Source organism: Dryobates pubescens, chromosome 30 (assembly GCF_014839835.1).
Source record: "Dryobates pubescens isolate bDryPub1 chromosome 30, bDryPub1.pri, whole genome shotgun sequence".
Taxonomy (NCBI): Eukaryota; Metazoa; Chordata; class Aves; order Piciformes; family Picidae; genus Dryobates; species Dryobates pubescens.
In genome coordinates this window covers 1,466,771-1,494,181 of record NC_071641.1, presented here as the reverse complement: position 1 = coordinate 1,494,181, position 27,411 = coordinate 1,466,771, and the positions used below count along the sequence as shown (strand labels likewise).

Here is a 27,411-nt window from a genome sequence, read left to right as displayed (position 1 = left end):
TTGGTGCAAGAAATAATAAAATAAACATCTCATTTGTGAACTAGTAGTTGCACTTAGCTTTGGTGATTGACAGAGTAGATAGGCGTTTAAAAATAAAACTATTCTTTCAGTGCCCAGTGGATAAAGGAAAGGATGAATATATTATCTTGCTGAGGTTCAGCTTTATTATCTTTGACAAGGATCATTTTTTAACTTTTGTAAAAGGAAAAGACTTGAGGATGTTTCTACTTTGTGGCTTGCCTAAGAAAGCTGTTGTAAAACACAGTCTGAACCGAATCCATGCAACACAATTAACAACTCCTTTTCACCACACACAATGCCTAGCATAAGACCAAGTGTGGCCTTGTGACATAGTTAAATAGTATTAAAGTGTCATTACAACCCAAGTACCTGAATTGGTTTTACACTGTGACTTTCTACTGAAACAGTGTTGAAAAACTTTAAACATAGATCTGATTGTTCTATATACACTACCTAAAATAAAAGTCAGGAATAATACTCTCTTTCTTCACTCTGCTACTTTCTGGGAGCTCTGTACACTGACAAATGTATGACATCTGTAGTTACCTGATCCTGGCTGACTGAGCAGTCATCTTCTTGCTTTAAAAATATTGCAACTCAGGTGCTTATTGCAGCAGGAATCATACTGGGATAGGCTGTCTCTTAATACTCAGTTCTGCTTACAGTCATAGTTAGAAAAAATGAAAAAGCTTTTTTCACAAATCTTTGTACACAGACTGTAGAAACCACCTTCCACATAAACAGTTTACATCTGCTATGAGCATTTAAAAAACAAACTACACACACTTCTCTCACCCAGTCTTTGAGAAAACAAAATCTTATCGTTAGCATTGACCAGATGTTCGTATCTGTAAACGTGGCACGAGGATTCATGTTGCCAAAAAACTGCACACAGAAAATGATCTTGATAAATACTCTGATAAATAAGGATCCTTTCAATTGGCACAAAGCAATGTAAACACAGGCAGTTCTCTAAATTCCTTGCCCTTAGGTTTTTAGTTGAAATTCAGAGGTCTCCCAGCCCTATATATTCTTCAGAGATAAAAGTGTGAAGGATTTTGGTTAGGATCATAGCCATTTTAGGCCCAAACCCAGGCAGAGGCACAGAACAAGGTGGCATGCAATGTCACATGCTGCTTTAGCCTTTTACTTGAACTGGAATTTCTCCTCTAGCTCAGTGCATTCTCTGCTTGTCAGGGCTGCAGAACCAGCTTCTGGTCTCCTTGCTAAGTGACATGGCAGGCTGCTACATATAGCAAAGCCATAAAGCTGCTGGAATTTGAAAGCTGAGCTTGAGACACTGGAGCAGCCCAAGCTTGTCCCATCAGACAATGTGGCTGCCAGCAGAACTGAATGGTTTAATGTATGTAATAAAGTATGGAAATGTACTCAAATGGGCTTCCAGCAGAAAATCCAGAGCAGCAATCTGCTGCTGTAACAGCCTTCAAGCACCTCAGGTAGACCTTTAGCAGCTAAATATGTCTGTGCAAGTAACAGTTAATTGTTGATCTTATACCTACCTAAGCTGAAAAATTAAATATTGAAGTGCCGATTAAATGGATTCTCCTGAAATTCAGCAACAGCACCAACAGAAAATAAATTACCAAGCCACATGCTGTCACTAAAATAATTAAACATACAGCCACAGTACTGCCCAGCAAGATAACTGCAGTAATTTAAAATAAGCCAAATAAATACATAGAAAATCCTCCATGTAAACACAAAGTCACTTCTCTCCCAATGCCCAAAGAGGGAATGACATACAGACAATACAAACCTTCCATACTGGATATATTTCTATAGATTGTATCTGAGATGTTTCGGCATGGCCAGATGGACAGGAAAAAGTAGGCTGGCTGACTTCATTCAGTATCCATTCTGGTGAAGCCAAGCTCCTGCATTCCTATATGTTGCTAACCATTCCTATAGCGGTTTTGCCTTTTTACCCATCTTCGATTTTGCACTCACTTTCCTGGCAGAGGAGACTGGTTCACCTTTCTTTTGGGCTCTCCAGATTTCTCTTGGGCAATCAACTGGTTCATGGAAGCATTTCACTGGCTGCAAGCTGGTTTTTTCATCCTTTGCTTTTTTCAACAAGATTCTTCCTTTTTGAAAGGAATGAGGCCTTGCATCAGGGATGTTATATGAAGCATGCTGACTTCCTCGGCTCCTGAAATTCATAACAGTGACTGTTAGTAACTGTTATCCAATCTGGAAGAGTGACAGGACACTATAGTGCTGAAGACAGAAATTGCCTTGCTTTATAGGATCAGGCTGAAAGTTAAAAACAGAGTTGCAAGATCAAAGAATCATAGAATAGCTTAGGTTGGAAGGGACCTTGGAGATCATCTACTCCAACCACTCCACTATGGGCAGGGACATCTCTCAACCAGACTTGGCTGCTCAAGGCCTCATCCAGCCTGGCCTTGAACACACCCAGGGAGGAGGCATCCACAACCTCCCTGGGCAAGAGGAATACAGAAACCAGTAAGAAGAATGTTATAAAAGCTTAAAGGCCAAAGTAAGCTGAATTCTTTGCTCTTTGTGGTGGTTCAAGGCCAGCAGGATTTGCTAAAACTGGTGAGGTTAGTGGAATGACAGTATGGTGGCTGGTGCAGCAAAGGCTGACCTATGCCCTCTGCTCTGAAATTTGACATTGAAACCAGAGCTCCACAGTTTAGCTAAGTAAGATCATTACAGTCCCTTTTAACATAATCTTGAACTATTCTACAGCAGATTCACGTAGTGTAACAGCAGCACTTGGAATGTAAGGCATCAGCTCATATCTGCTCTGCTTCTGTGACTGAAGCAGAGAACACGTGCTGCTGTACAATTTGATCTCTTAAAGGTTCCCACAGGGCTATTTTCCATAGCTTGTTATTTCTGGAAATTACATATCTGTAGTGTTACTTTGGGGGAATTAAACAGTATTGCACACTTGATAAAACCAGTTTTGGAGAGAGTTGTGGTTGTTCAAGGGTACACAATGCAAACCCTGTCCTGCTCTTTATGTCACGAAAGAAAACCTCTTCTTTTGTTGGTGGGAGGTAGTGAGAGAGCTGGTCAATGGTACAGGATCTGAGCCTTACTTCCAGCACAGTTTTACCTGGTTGGCAGCTTTGCCAACCAGACTTCACTTTGGGTAAGTTTTGTGGGGTAAATGCTGTGCAAGTCCAAGCTGGAACTTGCAGGCACTGTGCTGTGCAGGCCCGGGCTCTGACCACTTGCTGAGGGTTAGAAATGGTTTAAATGTACAAGTGCTGACCTCTCTGGTTTGTGATCACTTCCTGCAGCCCATTAATTGCTGTTAAAAGATGTAATGCTCTCTTTTTCTCAGATGGTTTGTTGAAAAAGTCTCATCATTTATTCCCAAAGCTTATGCAGGAGTTATTGCAGGTGATGTTAGTCACTCTGCTTTGCTGAATGATGAAACAAGAATGTGGTCAAAGTTAATAAGATCAGAGGGGATTGCCTAAAAGAGCTAAACTGTATTTAAATTGAATGAGTTTATGGTATAGAAGATGGGTGTCTGTCCCTATTATACAGTTGGGTTAAGAAGGTATCTAAGATGGATGAAGATGCCCATGAAATGCAACGCCAGCAGGTCAAGAGAGGTGATTCTTCGCTTTTACTCTGCTCTGGTGAGAGCCTATTTCAAATACTGCATCCAGTTCTGGTGTCCCCATCATAAGAAGGACACAGAACTGTTGTAGTGAATCCAGAGGAGGGCCACAAAGATGATCCAAGGGCCAAGATGTTACAATACCTCTACTCTGAGGACAGCCTGAGGGAGGTGGGGGTGTTCAGCCTAGAGGAGATGAATCTGCAGAGACCTTAGAGCTGCCTTCCAGTGCCTGAAGGGATTCTACAGGAAGGCTGCAGAGGGACTTTTCATAAGGGTGTCTAGCAACAGGACAAGGGAGAATGTTTTTAAGCTGAGGAAAAGTAGGTGGAAGGAAGAAGTTTTTCTGTATGAGGGTGGTGTGACTCTGGAATAAGCTGCCCAGGGAGTCTATGGAGGCCTCCTCCCTGTGAGTGCTGAAAGCCAGGCTGGATAAGGCCTTGAGCAGCTGAGTCTAGTTCAGTGGTATTCCTGCCCATGGTGGGGAGGTAGGAGAACTCTGAGGTCCCTTGCAACCTATGCCATTCTAGGATTCTATGAAAACAGCAATTCTGTGATACAAGTGGCTGTGAGAGGCTGAAATATGGCCAGTTGCCTGCTAGGACTAATATGTATGAAAACCAAAACCAACCAAAAGAGTGAAAAGGTCCACCCCTAACCCACTAGGATATACATTGTAATATTAGTTTCTTTCCCAACCCATCCATCTGTTCATGTGTCTCTCAGTCTTCCCCTAATTCTTGAACCCACAAACAAATCTGGCAGGGATGCAGAAGATCCAGACCTGTGGTGATGCAACAAGCTCTGTGGCACTGGGAAAAGGCCCCAAATTGTGTCCCAACTAAGAAAGGTTGCCCTGAGGAAGGATGCACTGTCTGTTGCTTGGCCAAGCAGCATGCATCATCCTCTGAGCCAGCCACTGGGACTAATGAGAGTCGCAAAGATGTGGGAAACCACCCCCCAGTTTGCTCTGCTGCTCCCAGGACAGTTACTCAGCTTGAGTAACCTGAGATGTTGATGGAGCCCATTTTCTGCTAGGGCATTTGTTTGCTTCCGTGTGATTTTGAAGTCAACAGTGTCAGTTAGGAAGTGACAACTGACTCTCTCCTACAGAATGTTAAACATATTTTCAGCCAAAACTTGGCCTGTGTTTGCTAAAGAGATTCAACTACTATAGCTTTGCAATAGGCTACAATAGTCAGCAGGAAGAGGGTCATTCATTGACTAAGCATTTTAGCTTTGATTTAGCAGAAATATGGCTTTCCACCATTACATAATGTAAATACAGCTCATGCTCAGGTATAGAACCCGGTCCAAACCTACCCTGAGTCAGGCTTTTGGATAAGGTGAAATACAAAAGCAGAAATAAAGGCATGTCAAGTTACTTAAGAGAGAGAAATAAAAAGAGATATACATACAGGCATCTGGGTTTCTTATTTAATGAAATGTCTGTAAACTGCAAAGAAAAGACAAACAAGTTATTAATATTACATTATCAAGTAATTAAAGTCTTCAAAATCATATCTCCATTCTCACCTGCTGTTAAAACTAGACTGTTCATGGAAGAAAATGAAAAAACCCCAACCCTTTTACAGATTATTCCTCCATCCTATTCTGTCTGGTTTTAAAATTTGTGAGTTGTAAGTGGTTGAATTTTTTTCCCTGGTATTTTTTTAATGGAACTATCATCAACAGTAAATTGCTAAGGAAGGGTGGGCTGAACAGACATCTTTCACACTAGAATAAACAGTGTAGATACAATTAAAAGTAATTATTGTGTTCAAGATAATTAGTAAAGGACAGTGCCTGAATAAGCTGTATTAAATTAACATTCTAACAGAGCCTTCAGTTTTGCAGTGATACATTTTCCCCACACAAGCAGCTTGAAAACTCCAGCTAAGAGCCCTTGGCTCTGGTCACAGCAGCACTGAATGGTGGAGGGCAGGAACACAAACATTTCTCTCTTTCCAACCCAAATCCTGAGATCAGCTAGGGACAGCATAGCCTTAGTTCCAGCACAACTTTGCATGACTCCATTTTTTTCAATGCTTTGGTTTATAATGTGGAAAAACTTTAGAGTGGAGATGGTCAGGAAAGGGTGGTCAGCTCTGTACCCTCAGTGTGGGTACTAAATTGGTTCTTTGTACTCATCTCCCATCAGTGCTACAAAACTGAGCCCTTGAATGCCATTTTATGAAGTCATTGAGCCAAGCTAGTCAGATCTGGCAGCTGAAAATGGTTATTTTCCTGCAAACCTTCCCTCTGTCCCTGGTATTGTCCACGCTTTGCAGAGAGATTTTTGTGCAGCCTAACTCTGCTTGTCATGTGTCTTGGCTGGAATCTAGAGCCATCTCATGGTGTGTTTTTCTGTAATTACATCCTGAAGGCCAGGCTCTGGAGGGAGAGATTCGAGATCAGACTTGACAGGGCCCTGGGCAGCCTGATCTAATTGACTGCAGAGGGGTTGGACAAGATGACCTTTGAGGGTCTCTCCCAACCTGATGCAATATGTGAATCTGTGGATCACCTTAGAGGAATGCTGAAGTCACTCAGAAAGCAGGGCATCTGCCTCAAAAATTAGTGTCTTCCCTAAGGGACACTGCTGAGCCAGGGAGCCCAGTAAACACATCAAGACCGGGGAACGTGACTCAATGCCAAGGCCCATCTTGACAGTTCACCCTCAGTATTCTTAGACACTGTTTGAGATGTCTTGTGCTGAAATCATTCAGCACATCTACATTTATGCAGGTCTTATCTAAAGCTCTTTGTCTTACAAGTGGCTATGGAAACCTTCGCTTTCCACCATCGCACACTTTTCTGTGCTGTGTATGATCAAATGCCTTTCCTCTCACATCCCAGGATGAGCAATTCTTTAGTGCAGGCAGCAAGGGGTATTAATTTAATCTGAAATGTTCATTGGAACTCATGTAGCTAACCCTTGCCATGTAAATATAACACATTGCAGCGAAAATACAGAGCTTAAGTATCAATAACGAAGCCTTTGAAAGAAATACTGCATTTAGAAAAAAACAAGGTTCAGACATGTCTGGTTTCTAATCTGTGGGAATCCATTCACTATCTCTAAGCATCCTGGGATAGGCAACTCCAAAAAGCAAGCCAATTTGCCAGCGAGCTGACATGTCCTCTGTATGGATCCACATCTTCCCTGAAAATCTTCTACAACACCTCCAAATCACTATGTGACATGAAGCAAAGTGTTTGTTGCAATGATAGCAGCAGCAATAACCAAAGCTGGGGAAAAAAAGATTTAAGTATCTGGCAAGTATTTCATTATCCTCTGCTCTCCCTTTACCATCTTTGGCTATTGCTACTTTATGATCTTTGCTCCTTCCACTCGTGAAGCAGCCACGTGAAATATAAATGAAACATGTCTAAAGGAACATTTACAAATCCAGAGCTGTCTGGAGTAGCAATCAGCCTGACCCACTGTATTCAAACAATCAAGTAGCTTCCCTCTGGTGGTGGGTGACAGTGAAGGGAAGGACTTTGCTGGCTTACCACGTGCTCACTGATGTCAGTGTGGTTGCACACCAGCTGATGACTTTGGTAGTATTCTAGCTGCCTCTCTGCCAGATCCACGCGCTGCAAGAGGTTCTCAATGAAGTGCTGCAGCCTGGCCTTTCCCCGCACTTCTTTTTCTGCTGCTTCCTCCAGGAAGTGGTTGAAAGTAACAACTTCTCTGCAATACAGAAATGTTGCAAAGAGGCCACATTTAAATAGTGGGAAGGGTCCTGGTCTTGCCCCTGTCAAAAAGCCTCTGATACTTGCCTGTTTTTCACGGTGGTGGCCACCTCCCCCTCTATTCTGCCCTGATGCAACATCTGGAATATTGTGTCCATTTCTGGGCCTCTCAGTTCAAGAACAACCTTAGGGAACTGCTCGAAAGAGTCCAGCATAGAGCCACAAAGATGGAGTGGAACATCCCCCTTGAGAGGAAAGGCTGAGGGAGCTGGGTCTCTTTAGCTCAGAGAAGACTGAGGGGTGACCTCATTCATGTTTATAAAGATGTGATGGGTGAGTGTCAGGAGGAGAGACCCAGGTTCTTGTCAGTGATGCCCAATGATAGGACAAGGGGCCACAGGTGCAAGATGGAGCATAGGAGGTTCCATGTGAACATAAGGAAAAACTTTGTGAGAGCGATGGGGCACTGGAACAGGCTGCCCAGAGGGGTTGTGGAGTCTCCTTCTCTGGAGACATTTGGGACCCACCTAGATGTGTTCCTGTGTGACCTGCTGTAGGTGATCCTGCTCTGGTAAGGAGGTTGGACTGGATGATCATTCAAGGTCTGTTCCAACCCCTCATGTTCTGTGATAGTGCTCAGTGCTGCTCGGATCTCTGTACATTTCTGTAATGGATAGTAGAGTGATCTCATCTGTTTACTTACAGATTACTACGCTAACATTGAGGTATTCTGTGCTGTAAACCACTCTGTTAAAGTGCTGTGATTGGGCAACAGGGAGAAAGTTTGATTTCTTGCTTTGTCTTGCTTTCAGGAGGAGGGATCACTGCTGTTGCCCAGGAAGTGGCAAAAGGGTGAGGCAAGCGAGAGGGAAAGACAAGGGGGATGCAGTCTAGGAGGTGCCTGTACTGCCAGCATGCTGGAGAAGAGCTCTTCCCAGAGCTAGAGTCCAGGGGAAATTTATTACGGTTCAGCAGGCAACTTGTTTTTTTTCAGCTGAGTGCCAACAACTGCAGAGGAAGGACTCACTGCAGGCACGGAGGACTTGCTGCCAAAGCTTGCATTTTAATCGGACTCGGCCAGGGAGTCAACCTGTTAGAGTTGATCAGACTTAACTAGTTCGGTGCTTTGCATTTCAATTGCAGCCTAACTGCCCTCACAGAAAAACTGCAGCCTGTCTTGACACTTACCCTGAAGGCTTTATGGAGGCTGTTGTCATGAAACAGCACAAGACAAATCATAGACTGACCAGGCAACATTTATTCCTCTGCCTTTACCACTAGATTACACAGTGCTCCTTGCAGGACTAGTGAACTGCAGATCTTCTTTACTGGAGCAGTTGGTGGCATGTGGACTATGCAGACACCCTTAGTGTTTGTATGGCTTTCATCAGTTAAGCATGTGACACACAGCATAGAGGGAAAGGTTGGGACAGCTCCAGCTCCTTAACAACTGACAAGAAGGGCTAATGATTTCTCACACTGCAACCAAGCCCTCCTACAGAGGCATAATACTGGTCCGAGGACTATTTACTGCAAGTTCAACACTTGCAACTGCTCTGTAGGTGGAGACAAGCATGAGGCTCTACATGGATTCTGCACCCAAGTATCAAACCCCTTTAGAGAACAGCATTTAGAATAACTCTGCCTAACATCAAATACTTATTTTGCTGAAGAGAGCACACTCCTAGTACAGTAACAATTTATGTGACAATTTCACAAGTGATTCACTTGTGAAAAATACTTTAAATGTGTGCATTCATTACCACCACTGACCTTATCCATCATCCCATCAGAGTTTGGGCTGAGGACTGTTCCTCATTAGTTTGTGGTTTCACATTCCTACACCACTGTGAGCATACTGGATTTACGAAGTTCACACCTCCTCTCTTCAGAGAAAGTTATTGTCCTACAAGTTGCACCCATTGAGTGGGCTGAGCCCTGAATGTACTGGGGTGGCACTGTGAATATTAAAATGCTTTATTTCAGAGCCATCCTGTGGGATAGTCATGCTACACTTGAACCTATCTCAAGTGGGAAGATGAAAGGGAAGACTGAGTGGGACCACCTGGAACTGAGGGTGGAAGGATAATGTATAATTATGGTCATATCCTACTTAGAGCAAAATCAAACCAACTGAAATTAATATTGTAAGGAAAGCTGTTTTAAAGCATAAATTGCAGTGATCTCTAACAGCCAACTCTTAATCCCACTGTTGAGATTTGAACTTGTACAGATAATTCATTCATTGCAGAGTCAAGGTGAAGCTACTGGCAAGATTAACTACACACAGCACAGTTATTCTGAAATAGCCCTTGCTTTCCAGACTATGCCAGAGCTGACAGTGACATTAGACTGGTTACAGAAAGTACTGTCAGACATATGGCAGTGTACTACATTAATGCTGTTGCTCTATTATTAGCAGACAAAGTGAAATTGTTTAAGACACTGCTGAATGTGGCTTCCAGATGAGGACCATAACTTCAAATGCTTGCCGTGGTTTTAGGCTACGCCTTTAAAATTCAGTTACAGATTTCAAGTAGAAAAAATAGAAGTAAATCACTGTTGGGTGTAAAAAGGAAAACCAAAGATTATTCTAAACAAATTCATTGGCTAAATGTCTGGAATAAGATGAGCTGTACCATAACAATTCTTCCCCCTTTTTCTCTTCTGATCTTGGCTGGTTTTGCTTCACCTGGGAGAGACAATCTGCATGCTTTGGCTGGCCTTCGCTAAGTCTAACTTCTCTGCTCCTTTCTCTTGTTCCTTTTGTACAGGGGGGTAAGGGGAGAGGCAGGGAGGGAGAAGCTGGTAGCTGCCCCTGGTCCTTGGCCAGGGGAGTCCTTGTGCTGCTTATTAATTGTAAAGATCTATGTAATATTGTAAATACTGTATATTTTGTACATATTCATTGCATTCCATTGTAGAGTGCAGTTTTTGCTTGTAAATAGAGCTTCATTTGCTTCCAGCTGAGTTGGCCTGGCAAAGAGTTAATGATGGGGGGAAACTTCAACCCACCACATTACAAAAAATAACTGGCACCTATTCAAGGTGGGGCAATTGCTTGATTGATTAATTCCTGCTCAGATTAAGGAGGCAAAGTGAAGCTGTTTTGGGTTTTGTGGCATTTGATATATTCTGCTCCTTCATCAAACATTGAGTAATTCCTTTCAGGGCAAATTTTCTAAATTAGATCATGCCTCTCCTCAGCAGCTTCACTGAGAGCATGAGCCTGTAGCCATCACTCATCAAAACTGTCCAGGGCTCAGCTGAGGCAGGTTGATGAACTAAGACCTGTCTTTGGTAACTGCTTGCTTGTCTAGAACATCCACTTTTCTTCCCTACCCCCCCCCCCCCCTAATAATAAAAAGGCTTTGGCCTTTTGGCTTGCTAAATATGAAGGTGACACACGAGTGTCTGCTGTAAGACTTTGCTGTGCTTACAGTGACAGTACTTCAATTATATATTAGCACATTTAGCATGTTACCTCCACCTGTCCTACCCCTCAAAACAGTTCATCTCTTTGAGGACCTTGCACTAAGGTAACAGCATGTACCTGTGTGTATATTAGTGGAGCCATTTTGGAAAGGAGACAAAAATGACATGTAACTAAAGATACCTTCACTTTATGGCTGTCTTTGTTGGACTGCTATAGGCTTTATTTGAAATATATAAAAAATAATCAACTGCCAAGTATTTCTGTAGAAATAGCCTTACTGGCCCTACAGCCTCTTCCAATGGGCAGCCCTGTGCCTGCTGCTGGCCTAAACCAACATTCCTCCCTCTCACAGGAATGGCTGCTCAGCAGTAAAACCTCACAGTGCTGTTATTTGAAATTGATGCTTTGATGAATAACAACAATGCAACTCCAAGAAGAATTTACTCCCTATGGAGTTATGGGGTTTATAGATTTGCTGGTGCTTTGGAGAACCCATCAGAGAAGCCAGCTTCTGACAATGCAGATCTTCGATCAGTTTTTTATGTATCCATCCATCTCATGTGCTTGGTCCAGGAAAATGCTCAAGTCATATGAGGCTTTTACAGGTAGAACAGAGAGCTAGAAATTAAATTCCATGAAGTCACAGTGACTTCAGGTCTGCCATCTCTGCAGTCTCTGCTGAGGACTGCCACAATCACAGCAGTGCAGTATCTTCACTTGGCTAGTCACAAAGGGAAGATGTGAGGCCTAGAGGAGCTCCATCTCTTCATTAAGGAAACACAGATGTTTAAACAGAGAATTTTACTCTCTCCTCAAACCTTCTTAGGGCTTTCTAATCAAATAATTCTTGTTAGTGCACTTTTTGTCCTTTCCCTTAGCTTTCCTATGTGTCACACTATCACAGTACATTAGAGGTTGGAAGGGACCTCAAGAGAGCATTGGGTCCAACTCCCCGTGCCAAAGCAGGATCACTTAGGGTAGTCCACACAGGAACACATCCAGGTGGGTTTTTAAAGTCTCCAGAGAAGGAGACTCCACAACCTCTCTGGGCAGCCTGTTCTAGTGCTCTGTCACCCTCGCTGTAAAGAAGTTTCTCCTCATGTTGAGATGAAATCTTCTATGTTCAAGCCTGAACCTGCTGTTTCTTGTCTTATTAGTGTGCACTGAAAAGAGCTTGGCCCCCTCCACTTGATACCCACCTCTCAGATATTTATACGCATTGATGAGATCCCCCCTCAGTCTTCTCAAGACTGTCTTGACAGTCAGATCCAGAAACCAGACCTGTACAGTACAATTGCACTTTGGATGTCATCACTGTGTTCTATACCCTTCTAAACAGGAAGTTTCTGAAATACTAACTTTCTTTTTCTTTTTTTCCATAGCAAATTTACAGGTCAGGAGTGATGGTTAAGCCCACAAATACATCCTCTTTTACCTTCCATATCTGGTTAACTCTTTCATTTCTACATGTACAGGCAGATCTAGCCTAACAGCCCAGATATGTCCCTGGCTTATCTGGGCACATTTTATAAAGATGAAAATGTGCTAAATTCAGAGTAATGGAGCAACTTGATCACTGATGATGATTGTCCATTCATGTAAAACACTGCCAGAGTAGGTGGACAGGGAGAAGTACTCAAATACAAGCTCAGTGTAAGCATCTGTAACTTCTTTATCAGAACACTTATTTTTCAAGAGTTACATGAAGTGACCCCCCCTAAAAGTTTTCAGCTTTTTCTCTGGAAGAGCCTCCAAAAAAGTTTCTGTGACTTTATCTGAAAGTCAGGGAAGACTGATTTCCTTTACTTAGAAACAGGACATGGCAGGGTTTCAGGGAAGATGAGGTTTTCTTTTTCCTTCCTGGAAGGAGGAACAACTTTTCAGCTACAGTGGCTCAGGATCAGTTCTGGGTTTAGAAAGAGTTATCTGTATTCACAAGATTGCTTATTAAAAAAAATAATCCAAAGAAACTGATTAAAGCATTTCTTTCTGAAGGTCAGCAAGTACCAGAGCAGTCCCTAAGGACTCTGTTTGACTCTCCACAATCTGCAGTGAGAACTCCTGCTTCTGCAGTTTCCATTAAGCACTTTTGTTTGGCTTTCTAATCATCTGGACTACTTCCAGAAATCAAAGCCAAAGTTAAGATTCTCCTTTTTTATTTTTTTGTGAAGGAGAAAGTCGTTTCAGCACACCAAGTAAGTTTTTGAACACATAAAAGACTATCTAGCCAGGATCTCCGAGTTTACCACCAGTCTGTGAGAAAACCAGACAAGTTACACTCTTGTTACCAAAGTCATGAACATCCTTTCTTCCCCCCTCTAGCCAAGCAGACCATTCAGGGCCTCCCTGCTGCTAGCTGTGTCTCCCAGGCATTTTCAGAGGTTCAAATCTGAACACCTGCCCTTAGTTCTGCTTTTAAAAAGCATTGTTTATACCTACCCTTCTTCTCAATTTGCTAGTTGCACAATCCCATTTCAACTGGAAAGCCATAGAGTGCATTTTTCTATGGCATTATCCCTTGTTATGCCCTAAGATGGGAAACACAGGAATACATACATACATAGAATAAACCAGGTTGGAAGAGACCTTCAAGATCATCGCGTCCAACTGTCTGAGGAAACAGTAACAGATGTTCAGATTTTTCTAGATTAACTTTACCTATTCTTACACCCTTCCTACCCTCCTAGTCTCCTCACAGTACCTTCATATTGACTTCTAAGAGGCAAAGTTTTGGGGCTAGGCAGAGGCACATGCAAGAACATGAGTCTCCTTTTCCTCTCTCAGTACTCTGCACTGATCTCTTTCAACCTCAAGCATACAGTAGTCACATTTACCTTTAGAACTAACACACTACTGTGCAATCATTTCTGTTGCTGGTTTTACTTCCAAGTAAGCTCAAGCAAGCTAGTGATGGTCCTAGAAGAATACCCTGGATACTCAGGTGAAGTCTCTTGTGCAGCTGACTCTTTAGTGTTTCTTACCAAGTAACCTTCAGTCTTCCCTTTAAAACCATTTTAGGAGATACTTCTCGTCTGTTTACCCATTCATTTTCCTCCTTTAGAGGTGGCTAGAGTTGTAAGAGTCATCATTTGAGCTCCCACCCCTTTTCTGAGCCTAGCAATGTGTTCAGTCTCTTCTGGCCTCAGACCCACAGCCTGCCAATGCTGCTAGTAATCAGACTGCCAAGGGGGCAGGCAGCCTCTTCCTAATATAGTTCAATTGCAGCTTTTGCTGTCTTCTGTTCAGAGAAGAGTGTCCTTTGCTGTCGTTCCCATATCATACCCAGATAATTCTATCTCATCCTTACTCTTTTTCCACAAACTCCCTTAATCAACACTGCAGAAATCTTCTCTCCCATGAAGATCACCTGGTGTTTCAAAAATCAAGAGATCCTGTTGAATATCCCTTCAAAGAAGATACACATGCCAGAGACTCAGATACCACCACCTTTGCTTTCCCTTTTTCTGGGAAATCTACAGCACTGCCTCAAGATAGGTGAATCCTGCTGATGTCGGAGCCATCGACATCTTTTCTTTATGGTCCTTAGACTACAGGAAGGAATGATGAAAGCCCTCCAAACTTCCTACACTGAACTCCTACACGACCTTACTTATTTCTTCTAAGATCAGTGTCATGGCAACTAGAATTTCTCATCTTTCCTTTGTAAGCTGAAGAATTGGTTTAGAGGCACTGCATTACCAAGGCTCTCTATTTGCATTCCCCCAAAATAAGTTATGTTGCTCTGAAAAACCTGAAAGGTTTCAGCAAGTGCCGAGTACACTAAGTAGTTCACATATAAATAATACATAATCTATCACTACATTTTTAATGAATGCATCATGAACATATTTTTAGATGGCTTAGATTACTAAGAATGTCTCTAGCATCTGCTTCCCATTCCCATATAAATGATCCCGTTTTCACAGTTCTATGTCCATCCAGAATGTCTACTTGGACATGGCCTTTTCAGTACTGTCTCTGCTAGAGCTCTGCTGCTGCACAAGTGACTATCCCACTCCACAGGCAGCCTACTGACCATGGTGGAAGGACTTCAGCGAAGAAGTGCTATTCATTGCTCTTACATACTTCCTCCAGCACTTACCCACCCATCTCTGCTTAAAAAGATAATGGAGTAGATGTGTCATGTAAATCGGCTTACATGCTGATGATAGCATATACTTGTCCCTAGACCCATGAAACCAGGAAGCCAACACTGGTGTTGGAGTGTAAAAGTTGGTCACTGGGGTAGTCAAGCACGAAAGCCAGCTGTTCGAGGAGCTTCCCTTGCTTTGCGGGGAACGCAGTCCCATGGGCTGCAACTCTAGAAATACAGCGATCAGAACATGGTCAGCACCAGGCCCTTTCATAATCAGCAAGCAACCGACCCGTGCCCTCTCTTCTCCCCCTCGCAGAGGGGCTGGCCCGCCGGCACAAAGCCAGCGGCCCTCGCCGTCCCACTTACTCCTCTCTGCGGTGAAGCTCCTCCTCGGACTCGCTAAGGCGCTGCTTCAAGGCCGCGATCATCTCCACCGCCACGTCCACTTGCCTACTCAGGGCCCGCTCCCGGCGCTGCACCTCTTGCTTCTTCTGGGACAGCTGCACAAAAGCTGCCCGCACCTCTAGCAGCTCTGCCGTCTTCTGGGCCAGCTCTTTGGTAAGCTTCTCGATTCGCTTCTCGATCGTTTTGTCCACGGCCTCTACCATCCTGTTAAACTTTTCTCTAACGTGTGCCTCGAAGAAGGTTTTGGAGTCAGCGCCCGAGAGGCCGGCTTTGGGTATGTGCTCGCTGGGCGACTCAGCCGACACATAGTTCGCAACATAGGAGCCGGGCCGCTCGGCTTCCACCTCCAGAGGCTGCCCGCGCTTCGAGCTCTCGCAGGTCGCCTCGCAGAAATTCAGGTAGGAACCCTTCTGTTGTACGGCGCTGCCAGGGCTCCCCAGGCTGCCCTGGGCGGTAGGCTCCGGCGGGGAGAGCAGCTCCACGTCCTTCGGGGGCGAGAACAGGCTGCTCTTGCTCAAGAGGCTTCTCTCCTCGTAGCTGTGGCTGTACTCCAGGTGCACCCGCAGCGAGGAGAGGCTCCGGAACCTGGTGTGGTCGCCGCATCGCGGGCAGCGGAAGGGGAGACTGACGCTCCCGAGCGGCTCCTGCCAGGAGTGCCTACCTTCATCCCGGGCCGTCTGTTGCATTCCTTGCAGGGCCCTGGCTGGCAGAGAACAGCCCGCGTCCTCGCCCGCCCAGGGCCGGGGCAACCCGGCAGGCCCGCCGGCAAACTTGGGAAACTTTCCCGGGGGCTACCAGGAGTACCGCTCCATCTCTTCCCGGCGCCCGGGGAAGCACCCGCCCGGCGCGGCCAGCCGCAGGGCCTCGGCGACGCGGGTCCACTCCGCTCGCCTCGGCCGTCGCCTGGGCCTAGCGGGAGCGGAGAGGGGCCGGGCCGCGGCTCGGGCCTCAGCCGGCCGCAAGGTCGCCGCTCCCGCACTCACCTCACTTGTTGCCGGTGCCGTTGCGGCCCGGCGGGGCGGCCGTTTGCAGCACAGCCGTAAATCAGGCCGAGCGCGGCGCCGCCGCCACACGCTCTCGCCGCCCGGCCGCCGCGGGGCGGGGCTGGGGCGGGGCGGGGAGCGGAGCGGGCGGCCGAGCTGTGGTCGGCCGAGCTGTGGTGGCCTCTGCGTGGCTCGGGGTGGATGAGGGTGACGGGGTCGGACCGAGAGCTATATGCTAAGGGAAGCCGAGGTCATATGATTATAAAATGCGCTGGGTTGAAAGGAACCTTTAAAAGTCATTGAATCTAACCTCCCTGCAGTAAACGGGGCAATCCCCAACTTACATCAGGTTGCTCAAGCCTGACCTTGAATGTTTCCAGAGATGGGGCCTCCACCCCTTCCTTGGGTAGCCTGTCCTGTGTTCTTCGTATTTCCCACAGAGTCGTTAAGGTTGGAAAGGACGTCTAAGATCAAGTCCAACCATCAACCCGACACCACCCTGGCCTGGGAGGCTGTTCTCCCAGGGAGCCATCTCTTGCCCTTGCAGGCCTTCAGCACCTGCCATATGGGCATTTTGGGGTTCTGCAGGATCCTGTAAGCAGTCATAAGAAAGTAACGAGCGCTGTAGGGTATGTGGGGTAGGTTAAAAGTGTCTAAGCAGCCAGGTAAGATTGACGTGTGCAGATAGGTATAACCTGCCACGGCTTGCTAGGAGTAGAATTGTGAGGTTTTACAAAACTCTTTAGTAGCTAGAAGGATTTACTCTCTTTTTTTCCCCTCCCCTTTTCCTTTTTTATTTTCTTTTCTGTAAATATGACCCTAATTTAGCATCATGGGATTTCCATTTTGAGTATGAGGAAGGAGTGTCATAGATCCGTAGAATGCTTTGGCTTGGAAGGGGCCTTTAGAGCTCATCTAGACCAACCTTCCTGCCGTAAGCAGGGGCAGCTTTAATTACATTAGGTTGCTCAGAACCCTGTCCAACCTCACCTTCAAAATTTCCAGGGATGGAGTTTCTGCTACCTCTCTGGCCAACCTGTTCTAGTGCCTCAACTCTGTCATTGTAAAAACCCAAAAAATTCTATCTCTTAGCTGGTCTAAATCTAACCTCTTAGATCTAAATCCCTCCTAGATCTATGTCAGTGTAATTGATGTTAGAGCCTGCTGCCAGTGGGCCCCCTCAACAGGAGAATGTGCTTTTACGGGGTTTGGTTTAGTTGGGTTTTGGGTTTTTTTGTGTGGTGGTTTTGGTTTGGGGGTTTTGGGGGTTTTTTGCTTGCTTGGGGGGGAGAGGGGGGGATTTTGTTGTTTGTTTTTACACCACAGATGCATAGCTATTTTTATAATTGTTTTGGAAACACTAGCAAGGCTCATTGTACAGTAGCAGCCTTTTTTTGATGTAATAGTGAAATATTGCTCTTCTAAAATCTAGTGCTTGGGGCCACAGTGGTAATACACTGCAGATTTGACTTTATTACTGTGGAAGAAAGCACTGCAGTAAAGTTTAATTCAGTACTAATATAGCTGTTCTTTGAGTGCAGTATACAGGCAGAGACCTAAAGAACTGAGAACATTTGCATGCACTGATAGATGCCTTTGATGTGATTAAGACATTCCCACTAAATGATTTACCAGATGGAACATCAAAGGAAGTTACTCAAATTGTATTTCCAATCTTGAGTTCATCTCTAAAGTGTGTGGGCTACCATCCAGGCTGCAATGTTTTGCATGAGTTAGTTGTCCTGTATTACCTTGTCTAAATGTGGTGATTTTCCCTTCTTTTGTTGGCAAGCAACACCCAAAATCAGCAATGTGGTCAAGAAGGAGTAGTTCCATGCTTGCCTCCAAATTTGGGGGTTTTAACTATTTCTTTGTAGAAGACCAATGTTGTAAGAATCACATGTATGTGTGTGACCCTGTTTTGATCCCCTTTTTCTTGACTGTTGTCCACTGTTGTCTATTATCTCTCTCTGTTGTGCCCCATTGCCTTTCTGTCTTCTTCTCCATATCAGGGTATGGTCCTCAGTGCTAATGCTCATAAATGCATCCACATTTAGAAGAGCTGATACCCACCTACCCACTCCTGCTAATGGTAAGGAGAGCCTTTGTTGTCTTGGAGACAGAAAATGTTGATGCCTTTGGAGGAGCCCATTGATTTACAGCCTGAACTATGTAGTTCTGGTCAGTTAGATCTGAAATCCAGCAACCATTTAACCCCAGAAATTCTTGTATCACGATTTCTCAGTGTTTCCACTATAAATATTCATTTTGCTGGACTGGGATCCAAATCCTCATCTCTTCAGTTATCCACTCTCAAGATCCTATTTGGATGTGCAGTTCAATCATTCTCTTGGCATTCAGAGAGGATATCAGAAAGTGTGCATTTTACAGTGGAGGATGTACATTACAGGCCTGAGCTTCAGGCCCTGTGATTTAGATCTGAAGTGTGTGGAATCTGTGACTTGCACAAAGCCCAGATTTATACAGCCATAATGTATGACTCATCTGTGAAATTTTGCCAGGTGCTGGGGAGGCATTATTCAGTTTGTTCGTGTGCATCTCTTTCCTACAAGATCTCTTGAAACACTTTGTAATAAGATTTCCAGGATAGAAATTACTTAAAGGAAACCAGCATGTACCAGCCTGCTTGGTGCTGCACAGAAGGTGGAATAGTCATAGTATTCAGTGGGGTATTTTTCAGTTAGTGATCTCTACCTGCCCTTCTAGGTCCTGTAGTGACCACTTCCTATTTTGACAGTTCCTACAAGCCTGAAGATTATGTATCAGCATTTTGTTTAGCTGGTAATTCTGCTTCACTGAAGGTGGCTAGAAAAATGGGGTTTATAAGATCAGAGCTACTCTAGTTGTTTATCTTCTGGTTTCTTTTTTCATCCCATTCAAAGAAAATAGGTGAGTCGGTTTCTGTTGTACTTGCAGCCACTTTCCCCTTCATGCTCACCATGCTGGCATGTTTGTGGGGGCCTTCCTCGTGTGGCGTGGAACTGGATTCACTACTGTGGCTTTAGCTTCATTCAGCAGCCTCTGATTTCCTCTGTTTGTTTACTGGTTTGCTTTGAAAAGGTATGTCATAAATTTTAGGCCCATTCTCTGCCCCCAGCTTTTTGTTGTGTGACCTAGCCAGTTTATAGGAGATGTGAATCTGCACAGAGCTTCTGTTGGGCACGTTTTACTAAGCTGTATAGGGGCATGTAAAGATAGAGGCACAGAACTGCACGTCCGTTACCACTGGATACAGATGAGATTGTGAGTTTGGCTCCCCCCAGTCCTGCTGTTAAAGCTATGCCCAAAATAGCTACCTCTGTTGAGCTCAGTTGATTTGTATGCTGGGAAGCAATGAGGGTTTTTTGGTGTTTGAGCATGAACCACAAATGCACATTATTTGAACTGCTGAAACTTATCTGTATTTATTATTTCACAGAATCACAAAACGTTAGGGGTTGTAAGGGACCTCGAAGGATCATCCAGTCCAACCTTCTTGCCAGAGCAGGATCACCTAGAGCAGGTCACACAGGAACACATCCAGGCAGGTCCCAAATGTCTCCAGAGAAGGAGCCTCCACAATCTCTCTGGGCAGCCTGTTCCAGTGCTCTCTCACCCTCACAGTGAAAAAGTTTTTCCTTACATTCACATAGAACATGCTCCAACTTGAACCCATTGCCCCTTGTCTTATCATTGGACATCACTGACAAGAGCCTGGCTCCAGCCTCCTGACAGTAGCACTTCACATCTTTATAAACATGGATGAGGTCATCCCTCAGTCTCCTCTGAGCTAAAGAGGCTCAGCTCTCTCAGCATTTCCTCATAAGGGGGATGTTCCACTACCTTCATCATCTTTGTGGCTCTGTGCTGGACTCTTTCAAGCAGTTCCCTGAGGTCCTTAACTGAGGGGCCCAGAACTAGACACAATATTCTAGATGCAGCCTCATCAGGGTGGAGTAGAGTGGGGGAGAAGAACCTCTAACTTACTAACCACACCCCTTCTAATACACCCCAGGATGTCATTTGCCTTATTAGCCACAAGGGCACACTGCTGGCTCATGGCCATCCTTCTTTCCATCAGGATCCCAGATCCCTTTCCCCCATGCTGCTCTCCAGCAGGTCAGTTCCTAACCTATACTGGTCTGTGGGGTTGTTCTTTGCCAGATACCAGACTCTACACTTGTCCTTGTTGTATTTGATTCAGTTTCTCCCCACCCAGCTCTGCAGCCTGTCCCGGTCTCCCTGAATGGCAGCACAGCCTCCTGGTGTGTCAGCAGCTCCTCCCAATTTGCTGACAGTGCACTCTGTGCCCTCATCCAGGTCATTGATGAGTATATTGCATAGTACTGGTCCAAGTACTTACTCCTGAGGTACTCTGCTTGATGCAGGCCTCCAACTAGACTCTGTCCCATTGACCAAAACTACTTCAACCAGTTCACAATCCACCTCTCTCTGTTTATTGAGCAGAAGTAACAAGCAAGTAGTAAAATCTGAGGAAAGACTTTAGAAACTTGAAAGAGGTATTTTAGTGACTTTTGCAGAAATGGTGCCTTAGACTTGGATTTGTATTAGCTTTGCATGCAGATGTATTCAGCAGACATCAAACATACAACAAAGTTTATTTTACTGCCACAGGCACCCACACCCACCAGGAAGGAAAGAGGCTTTCTGTGGTGCATTTCAAACTATTTCATTCTGAGAGTGTTCTTTCTGCACCAGACACTGGATGGCAAGGAATATTGCTTTTAAAAGTTCATATCACATGCCTTCCATGTTCAAGGAATTACAAGGGAAATAAATCACTTTGATTTCCCAACTGAATAAAAGTGACCAAAAAGTTCGTAAAAGGACTGAAAATTGCCACCTATAACTAATCAGTTGCTTTGATGTCTAATCCTATGTATTGGGATTTCAAAGTTTTTCATTTACACAGGCAGAGACATACAAAGAAAAGTGTTTGGTGGCAAATTCATCTCTTTGCCGTATCCAAGTATGTGTGGAGGGCAGTCCCAGGCCCTGTGGGAAGAGGTGGAGCTGTGCTTGCCCTTTCCCTATTCTGCGGGGACTTTGCAGCAATATCTTTTGTCGAGGTGAGAGCCAGTTGCCTTTAAAGCAAAGGTATTCCCTTTCTGGAGTTTGCATTTGGCTTTGAATAGATGTATTAGCATCACAAGGAAAGCACAGCAAGTGACCATGTTCAGGGGTGGATCATTTTCACCCCTGTTTAAAGTTCCTCAGGTGGTAGAAAATAATGTCAGGGTATATTTATATTTGTTTGCAAATACCAAGTAGGGAATTACTCCATCAGATGGGAATGTTATGTTGGTGCATCTACATGAAAGATTTAGTCTTGCTATAAGGCACATGCTGAGGAGAGAGAATTGCATTTTCACAGAAGCAGGAAAGTATGGGAGAACTACGTTACATCTCTTTTACAGATAAAAGATCCACTAAAGGCCATGTGATAGCAGCTCACATCAGAGCTGTCAGGAATGTGCCTTTGAAATATAGCCTAATTCAACAAAACATGAAAACAAAGCAGAGCATGCCAACAACCAACACCAAACCAATCAGGTAAAGCCTCCACCCACTACAGCTAAGACAGACACCAACTATCCCATAGGAACACAGAAGACATTTCAGACCTTCATCCTTAATGCACTATGAAAGAATATTTTATTGGATGTTTAGGGACAACTTGCTTCTGTTCCTTCACAGTCTCTCCTCTTTTCTGATATTCACAGGAGCAGTTCATTTTCTATTTTGCATGGTGTGTAAAGGTCTGGAGGATCAGCTGTTGCTGTCCTGGGAGAATACTGGTAGGCTGGAGGTTCCTGCAACTGGGCAGGACACTGAAGTGGGGGAACTAACAGAGTTTTCCAAATGACTGGAAAGGGGATTACTTAAGTTTTCTGTATAGTGAAGGAGGTCAGAATCTACACTAAAGGGACAGGCTTAGAAGGAAAGTACAGAGCACTTACTTCTTCCTAAGCACTAGTAAGATGAAAGAGCTTGGCTCTCTCTGGTGTTTTAGCTTTCCTGGCAATGTTCCAGTATTAATTTTACAGTCAAGCAACAGATCAAACTGGGCAAGAGAAGCAACATGCCTGCACAGGCATTCCAAAGTCCTTCATCTCTTCCACCACAGCTTGCATGTCTCAAAGACACAAATTTGTTAGACACAGAGGGTGAAATTCACCTGAGCACATGTGGCCAGCACAAAAGCAAGTCATCATACCACAGCCCTGCTCCTGTCTAAATGGTACATATTAATGGAGACATAGGTGCTAGCTTGCTGCCGACATGGGTCCTTATTTACATCGAGTATTTTGTGATGAATATCTGTGTTAACACAATGTCTTCTGTAGTGGAAAGTGAGGCATAAATTCATTGTTCTTCAAAGGACAGCTTAATTTTTGCTGTTAATGAGCACTGCTCTTGATGGACTTTCTTTAATATTTACCCCTTTGAAGGCACTGAATATCAGCATGTGAGCAGCTTCAGGTAATGGTTTTACACACGAGCAGACTCTTTTCAAAAGGTGACTCTGAAGTCAATGACATAATCTCATTCACAGGGGCTAAAAAGTGCAATGAACTAAAGATACACACAGAGGTAGCAAACAAACAGACACCACCATTTTAACAGATAAGCATCCTTGGAAAAATGAAATAAGGAAAAGGTGCAGTCCTTGGGAAATATCATGCTCCTGCCCTTGCCACATCTACAGTGAAAACACAGGAACTTATCGTTTGAAAGATAAGTAACAATTGATAATGTGAAAAGATTCCTGAAAGTAGATGTTTTCACATGCACAACTGTCTTTCAGGCAGAAGGTCTTGAAGGCTGTGTGACTAGACACTTCTAGCTCCATATAAGGCTAGAAACTGGCAGAATGTCTTCACCAAAGGAAGAGGAAAAAAAGTATTGTGGCTTGGTGCTTTCTGTCTTCTCTTGAAATTTCTTGCCCCCAGATGGCTGTTAACTGTATATAGTTTGCAGCCAAGGATCCTCCCACAGGGAGGAACAGAGCCCAAACTGATCCCATCCAAATTAGGCTTGCTCCCATCTCCAGACTGAGTAATTCCTGTGTTAAACTCAGGTGGGCCTTCCCGGCATGCTTCTCTCCAAGGCTTACATGAAAGCTGTTGTGCCACTCCGGATTTGTTAGGGCACATTGTCAGCTTCGTCTTCTCTGGTGAAACATTTTGTCCTGAACTCAGACTATTTGGTTAGATCCATAAATTTAGTTTAGAAATGCCCACAGGTGGAAACCACTAGCAACAAGAGAACGATTCATCCCTTCAAAAAAATCTGGTTGCTCAGAGATGTAGCCCGGAGAAGCCTGTTTGCTATGGATGGCTTTCTAAGCCAGCTACCAAGAAGACTCCAGTAAAATTCAGTTGGCAGCACACAAACCAGTATGGTGCCAATTATGTATGAAATTTATCACCTCTGAAATGGTCAAAGATGTAGTTGTTCTTCACCAACTTAGCAGTGCCACGTAGTAAGATAATTTAGAAGGAACGCCTAAAAATTTGTGTGCCTGGAGCAGTGATGAGAAAAACCTGTTCAGATCAGGAATGTGTGTGCTGCCTCCATGAAAGCTGCCAACAAAGTTCTGGGTGCTTCAGTGCCTGTTGGTGCCAATCACCCATTTAAATCACTTCAGCAGGAGCATGTCCTTGTCTGTGTAGCAGGCAGATGTAACAACACGTGTGTGAAAGAACATGCCCCTCACCAGAAGTGTGGGGAGAGATGTATGTTTGAAGAGGGACTTTGAGTGACACAAAGGGCAGCTGAGGAGCAACAACCCACTCATGCCTTTCAAAGCTCCCTTCTGGGCTGGTATTTTAAAGATGGAAGTTGATACAGGCCTGAAAGAGACTATGACAGAGCAGGAGTATTTAAGAAAAAAAAATAAGGCTGAGGTGTGAGTGTGCACAATATGAAATAAATTAATTAAAAGTGGTCTGCATATTAGGTAGTTGCTTGCTTTTGCTCCCATTTTCCCTCACAAAATCTAATGCTTGTATATGCAAGTAGGGTGGTCAGTGTTGAAGAGATTGCTGCTGGGCAGGGTCAGGAAAGACATTCTTGAAAAGGGAGAGAATAAGATCAGAGATCAAGTCTTAGAGAGGAGCAGCTGAGGAGACTGGGGATGTTGATTCTGAAGAAAAGGAGGCTGAGGGGAGACCTCATCACTCTTTACAGCAGCCTGAAGGGAGGTTGTCATGAGGTGGGTGTCAGTCTCTTCTTCCAATTAATTAGTGACAGAACAAGAGGGAATGCCCTCAAACTGCGCCAGGGAAGGTTTAGACGGGACAACAGAAAAATGTTTTCACTGAAAGGGTTGTCAGGCATTGAAACAGGATGATTTTTTAAACCATCCCTAGATGTGTTTAAGAGCCATGTAGGTGTGGTGCTTTGGGATATGGTTTAGTGGTGGACTTGGTAGAATAAGGTTAATGGACTTGATGATCCTGAAGGTCTTTGCCAAGCTAAATGATTCTCTGATTCTGAGAGATAGCAGATATTTTAACTCGGTTCAGACTACCTAGTGCAGGCCTTAATGCACAAATGCTGTTTGCACAAATGATTTGGGAATTATCTTTCAAAAGGTGTTCCTCTCTGTTCCAGACCAGACTGGGATAACTTCCACTCTGGGTCTGTCTTAGCTGTTTAGAGAACCTGTTATGAAAAATTTAGTTGCTCTTTGTTTGGTTTTCTTTAGAGAGCCTGATTACATTTTGATGACACTGTACAAACAGACGGTTAGAATCAAGTGCTAGAAACAGCTTCCTAAAACTCAAATTGGTTTTAAAAATAAACAAATAAATGTGTGCATGTGTGTAAGCCATGCATGCATCCAGGCAGAACTAGTTATTTTTATTCGTCCAGATTCAATTCTCTGTAAAAACAGGAGGTGCTCTCTATTGTTACCATAATTCATAATTTTAAATGCCAAGAGTGGCATGAAGTGTTGTCTCAGCTCATTTAACAGGCCATGAAATAGTTAGAAGGACGATAGAAATCTCTGACAAACCAACCTCAAGTAAACTGTTACTCATCTTTGCTACTCAGCCCCTGCTTTTTCATAATGGTGTGAATTGTTTTTCCAATTCAGATGGGGATGGATTTTGTAGCTTAGTATTTCTGTTATGTATTTAGAGTGCATTTATCTCATGTGTGGTGATTTAAAGAGGCTACAGTAATTTAACCCGGAGACATTTCAAGAGCGGGCTGACATCAGGACTACTGGGTGGAGCCAATTTCTAGACTCCTAGCTGGGAAAAGGAAAAACAATTCCTTTTGTTTTTCCAGCCTTTCATAATTTCTTTTTAGAAATCCTACAGGACTGTGAAATAACTAAAAAAAAGCACCTGATGTCAGTGTTGTGTTAATACCATTGCACAGAGAGGTGGCCTCGGTGCCATTTGGAGCATTAGAACAGTTCAGAGAAGACTGCGGAATCTTAAAAGGCCTTGAGCAGATGAGCAAACTCTTAAGGGTAAAATTAATCTGAGAACACTTTAAATGATAAGAGTTTATTGTAAGGTGTTCTGGTCTCTGTGTCTAATTATCACAGAAAGGGAAGGATGATCCATCCTAGTTATTTTAGGCACCTTCATGTTTTAGGATGACGTCTTCAGTGACTGACTCCATAACTAACGTAGAGAAGGTGCCTGCTTCACACTGCTCAGCCATGTAAAATGGAACCTACAAGTTTTCTCTTGCTGTTGCTTTCATCTTGATAGGGTTAGGCTTCAGCTTACTGTTGTTGGCCAGATGATTAATTTTCACCTTATCCAATCAAAACTGATGCAGAAGTGCATGACAGTAAGGTATTTAATTTGTTTTGCAGAACCGAATATTGACCTTCTGCTCAGCTAAGTGAATGGAAAGACTTCAACTGACCTCAGCAGGTTGGAATGATGAGCTACCAAGGCTAATAATTTTGTCTTTTAACTTAACCTTGGATTCAGTAAGAGGTCAGGTAAAGACTCTAGATTCCATAGTCTTTGCCCTTTTAACCAACCTATAATGATCTCATGTCATGGTAATCAACATCAATGCCATCAATGGCTACAGTTTGCTTTTCAGTTTAAAATGAAATAAGTAGAAACCAGTTACAAAACAGTCTTGACAATTCTTTTCCACACGACCACTACAAAACCTTTGTATATTTCCATTTAGGATAAATCTGAATAGGAATTGAATAGATTTCTACTGGCATGCTCTGATGATATTCAAGGAGTAGGTGTAGCAAGCTGTGGGAACTAAGAAATTAAGAAAAATATTGCAGTGCTGTCAAGAGTAGGTGTAGACATTTTGTACCTGCTAAACCAAAATGATGGGCCTAGCATTTAAAATAATATGCTGATGTAACACTCAGCAGAAGAATGATTTAGATAGACAACGAGCTTTCCTCTGCTATCTAGTCTTCCTAATACTACAAGGAAGCCAAATGCTTTGCAATGCAAATACAGTGGCAAATAAAAGGATGATGTGAAGGTGTGATTCATCTGAAAAAAAATGAATGTTTCACTTAAGAAACTGAAGGTTGGATATAGATCCCCTGTACAGTTCACCCTACCCTATTCTGGCTCCTCTGCATTAGTGCAGCAGTGACTCGGCAGGATTTTTCTTGTTTTGTGGGTTGTGCCTTAGCTTTCTTTGCTCTTCAGTGGAGCCTTGTCTGGAGAAGAAAACACAGTTACAGTGCTGCTTTTTTTTTCTTTTTTCTTTCCTTTTTTTTTTAATTGTAGCTGTGTGCTGGAATTACTCTTAAATTAGGGATCAGAATAGTTGCTAGCTGAATCCTAAATCTCTGGAAAATGTAGATGGCATAAAGCCTTCCTCAAGTTAGTATGCATGCTGCAACACAGGACAGCATAGTTTCAATGAGGCTTGGAGCGTGGAGAGAACATCTCATCTCACATACCACCTGCAGAAATGCTGTTTAAACCCTCAGTCTCATATTCCCTTAAGAGAAAGGACTAGAAGTTCGGTGAAATGTTTATTTTTTTTAATTAAGCATCTGACAGGGCAACTGAATTGTGAAGCTTGATTTTATAAAGAAAAAAATTAACATCTCTGGGAGGTGCATGGAAAGGGAACCAAAGCAGAAGCAGGTGCAAGAGCA

At 43.8% G+C, this 27,411-nt stretch overlaps 2 protein-coding genes across 2 annotated transcripts in view; one reads left to right on the top strand and one right to left on the bottom strand.

The window, feature by feature from the left end:
• Nucleotides 1-912: 912 nt before the first annotated feature.
• Nucleotides 913-16,344, bottom strand: ZNF365 (zinc finger protein 365). Its single transcript, XM_009906103.2, has 4 exons — nt 15,244-16,344; nt 7,163-7,343; nt 5,062-5,099; nt 913-2,191 (listed from the first exon to the last, which is right to left on the bottom strand). The coding sequence occupies exons 1-4, from the start codon at nt 15,966-15,968 to the stop codon at nt 1,945-1,947; spliced, it is 1,191 nt and encodes a 396-aa protein (XP_009904405.2). The 5' UTR covers nt 15,969-16,344; the 3' UTR covers nt 913-1,944.
• Nucleotides 16,345-18,275: 1,931 nt separating this feature from the next.
• RTKN2 (rhotekin 2) overlaps nt 18,276-27,411 on the top strand; it is a 46,080-nt gene continuing 36,944 nt past the window's right edge. Inside the window, exon 1 of the mRNA XM_009906102.2 lies at nt 18,276-18,357. Within this exon, the coding sequence (XP_009904404.2) occupies nt 18,307-18,357 (51 nt within the window). The 5' untranslated portion in view covers nt 18,276-18,306. The remainder of the gene's footprint in view (nt 18,358-27,411) is intronic.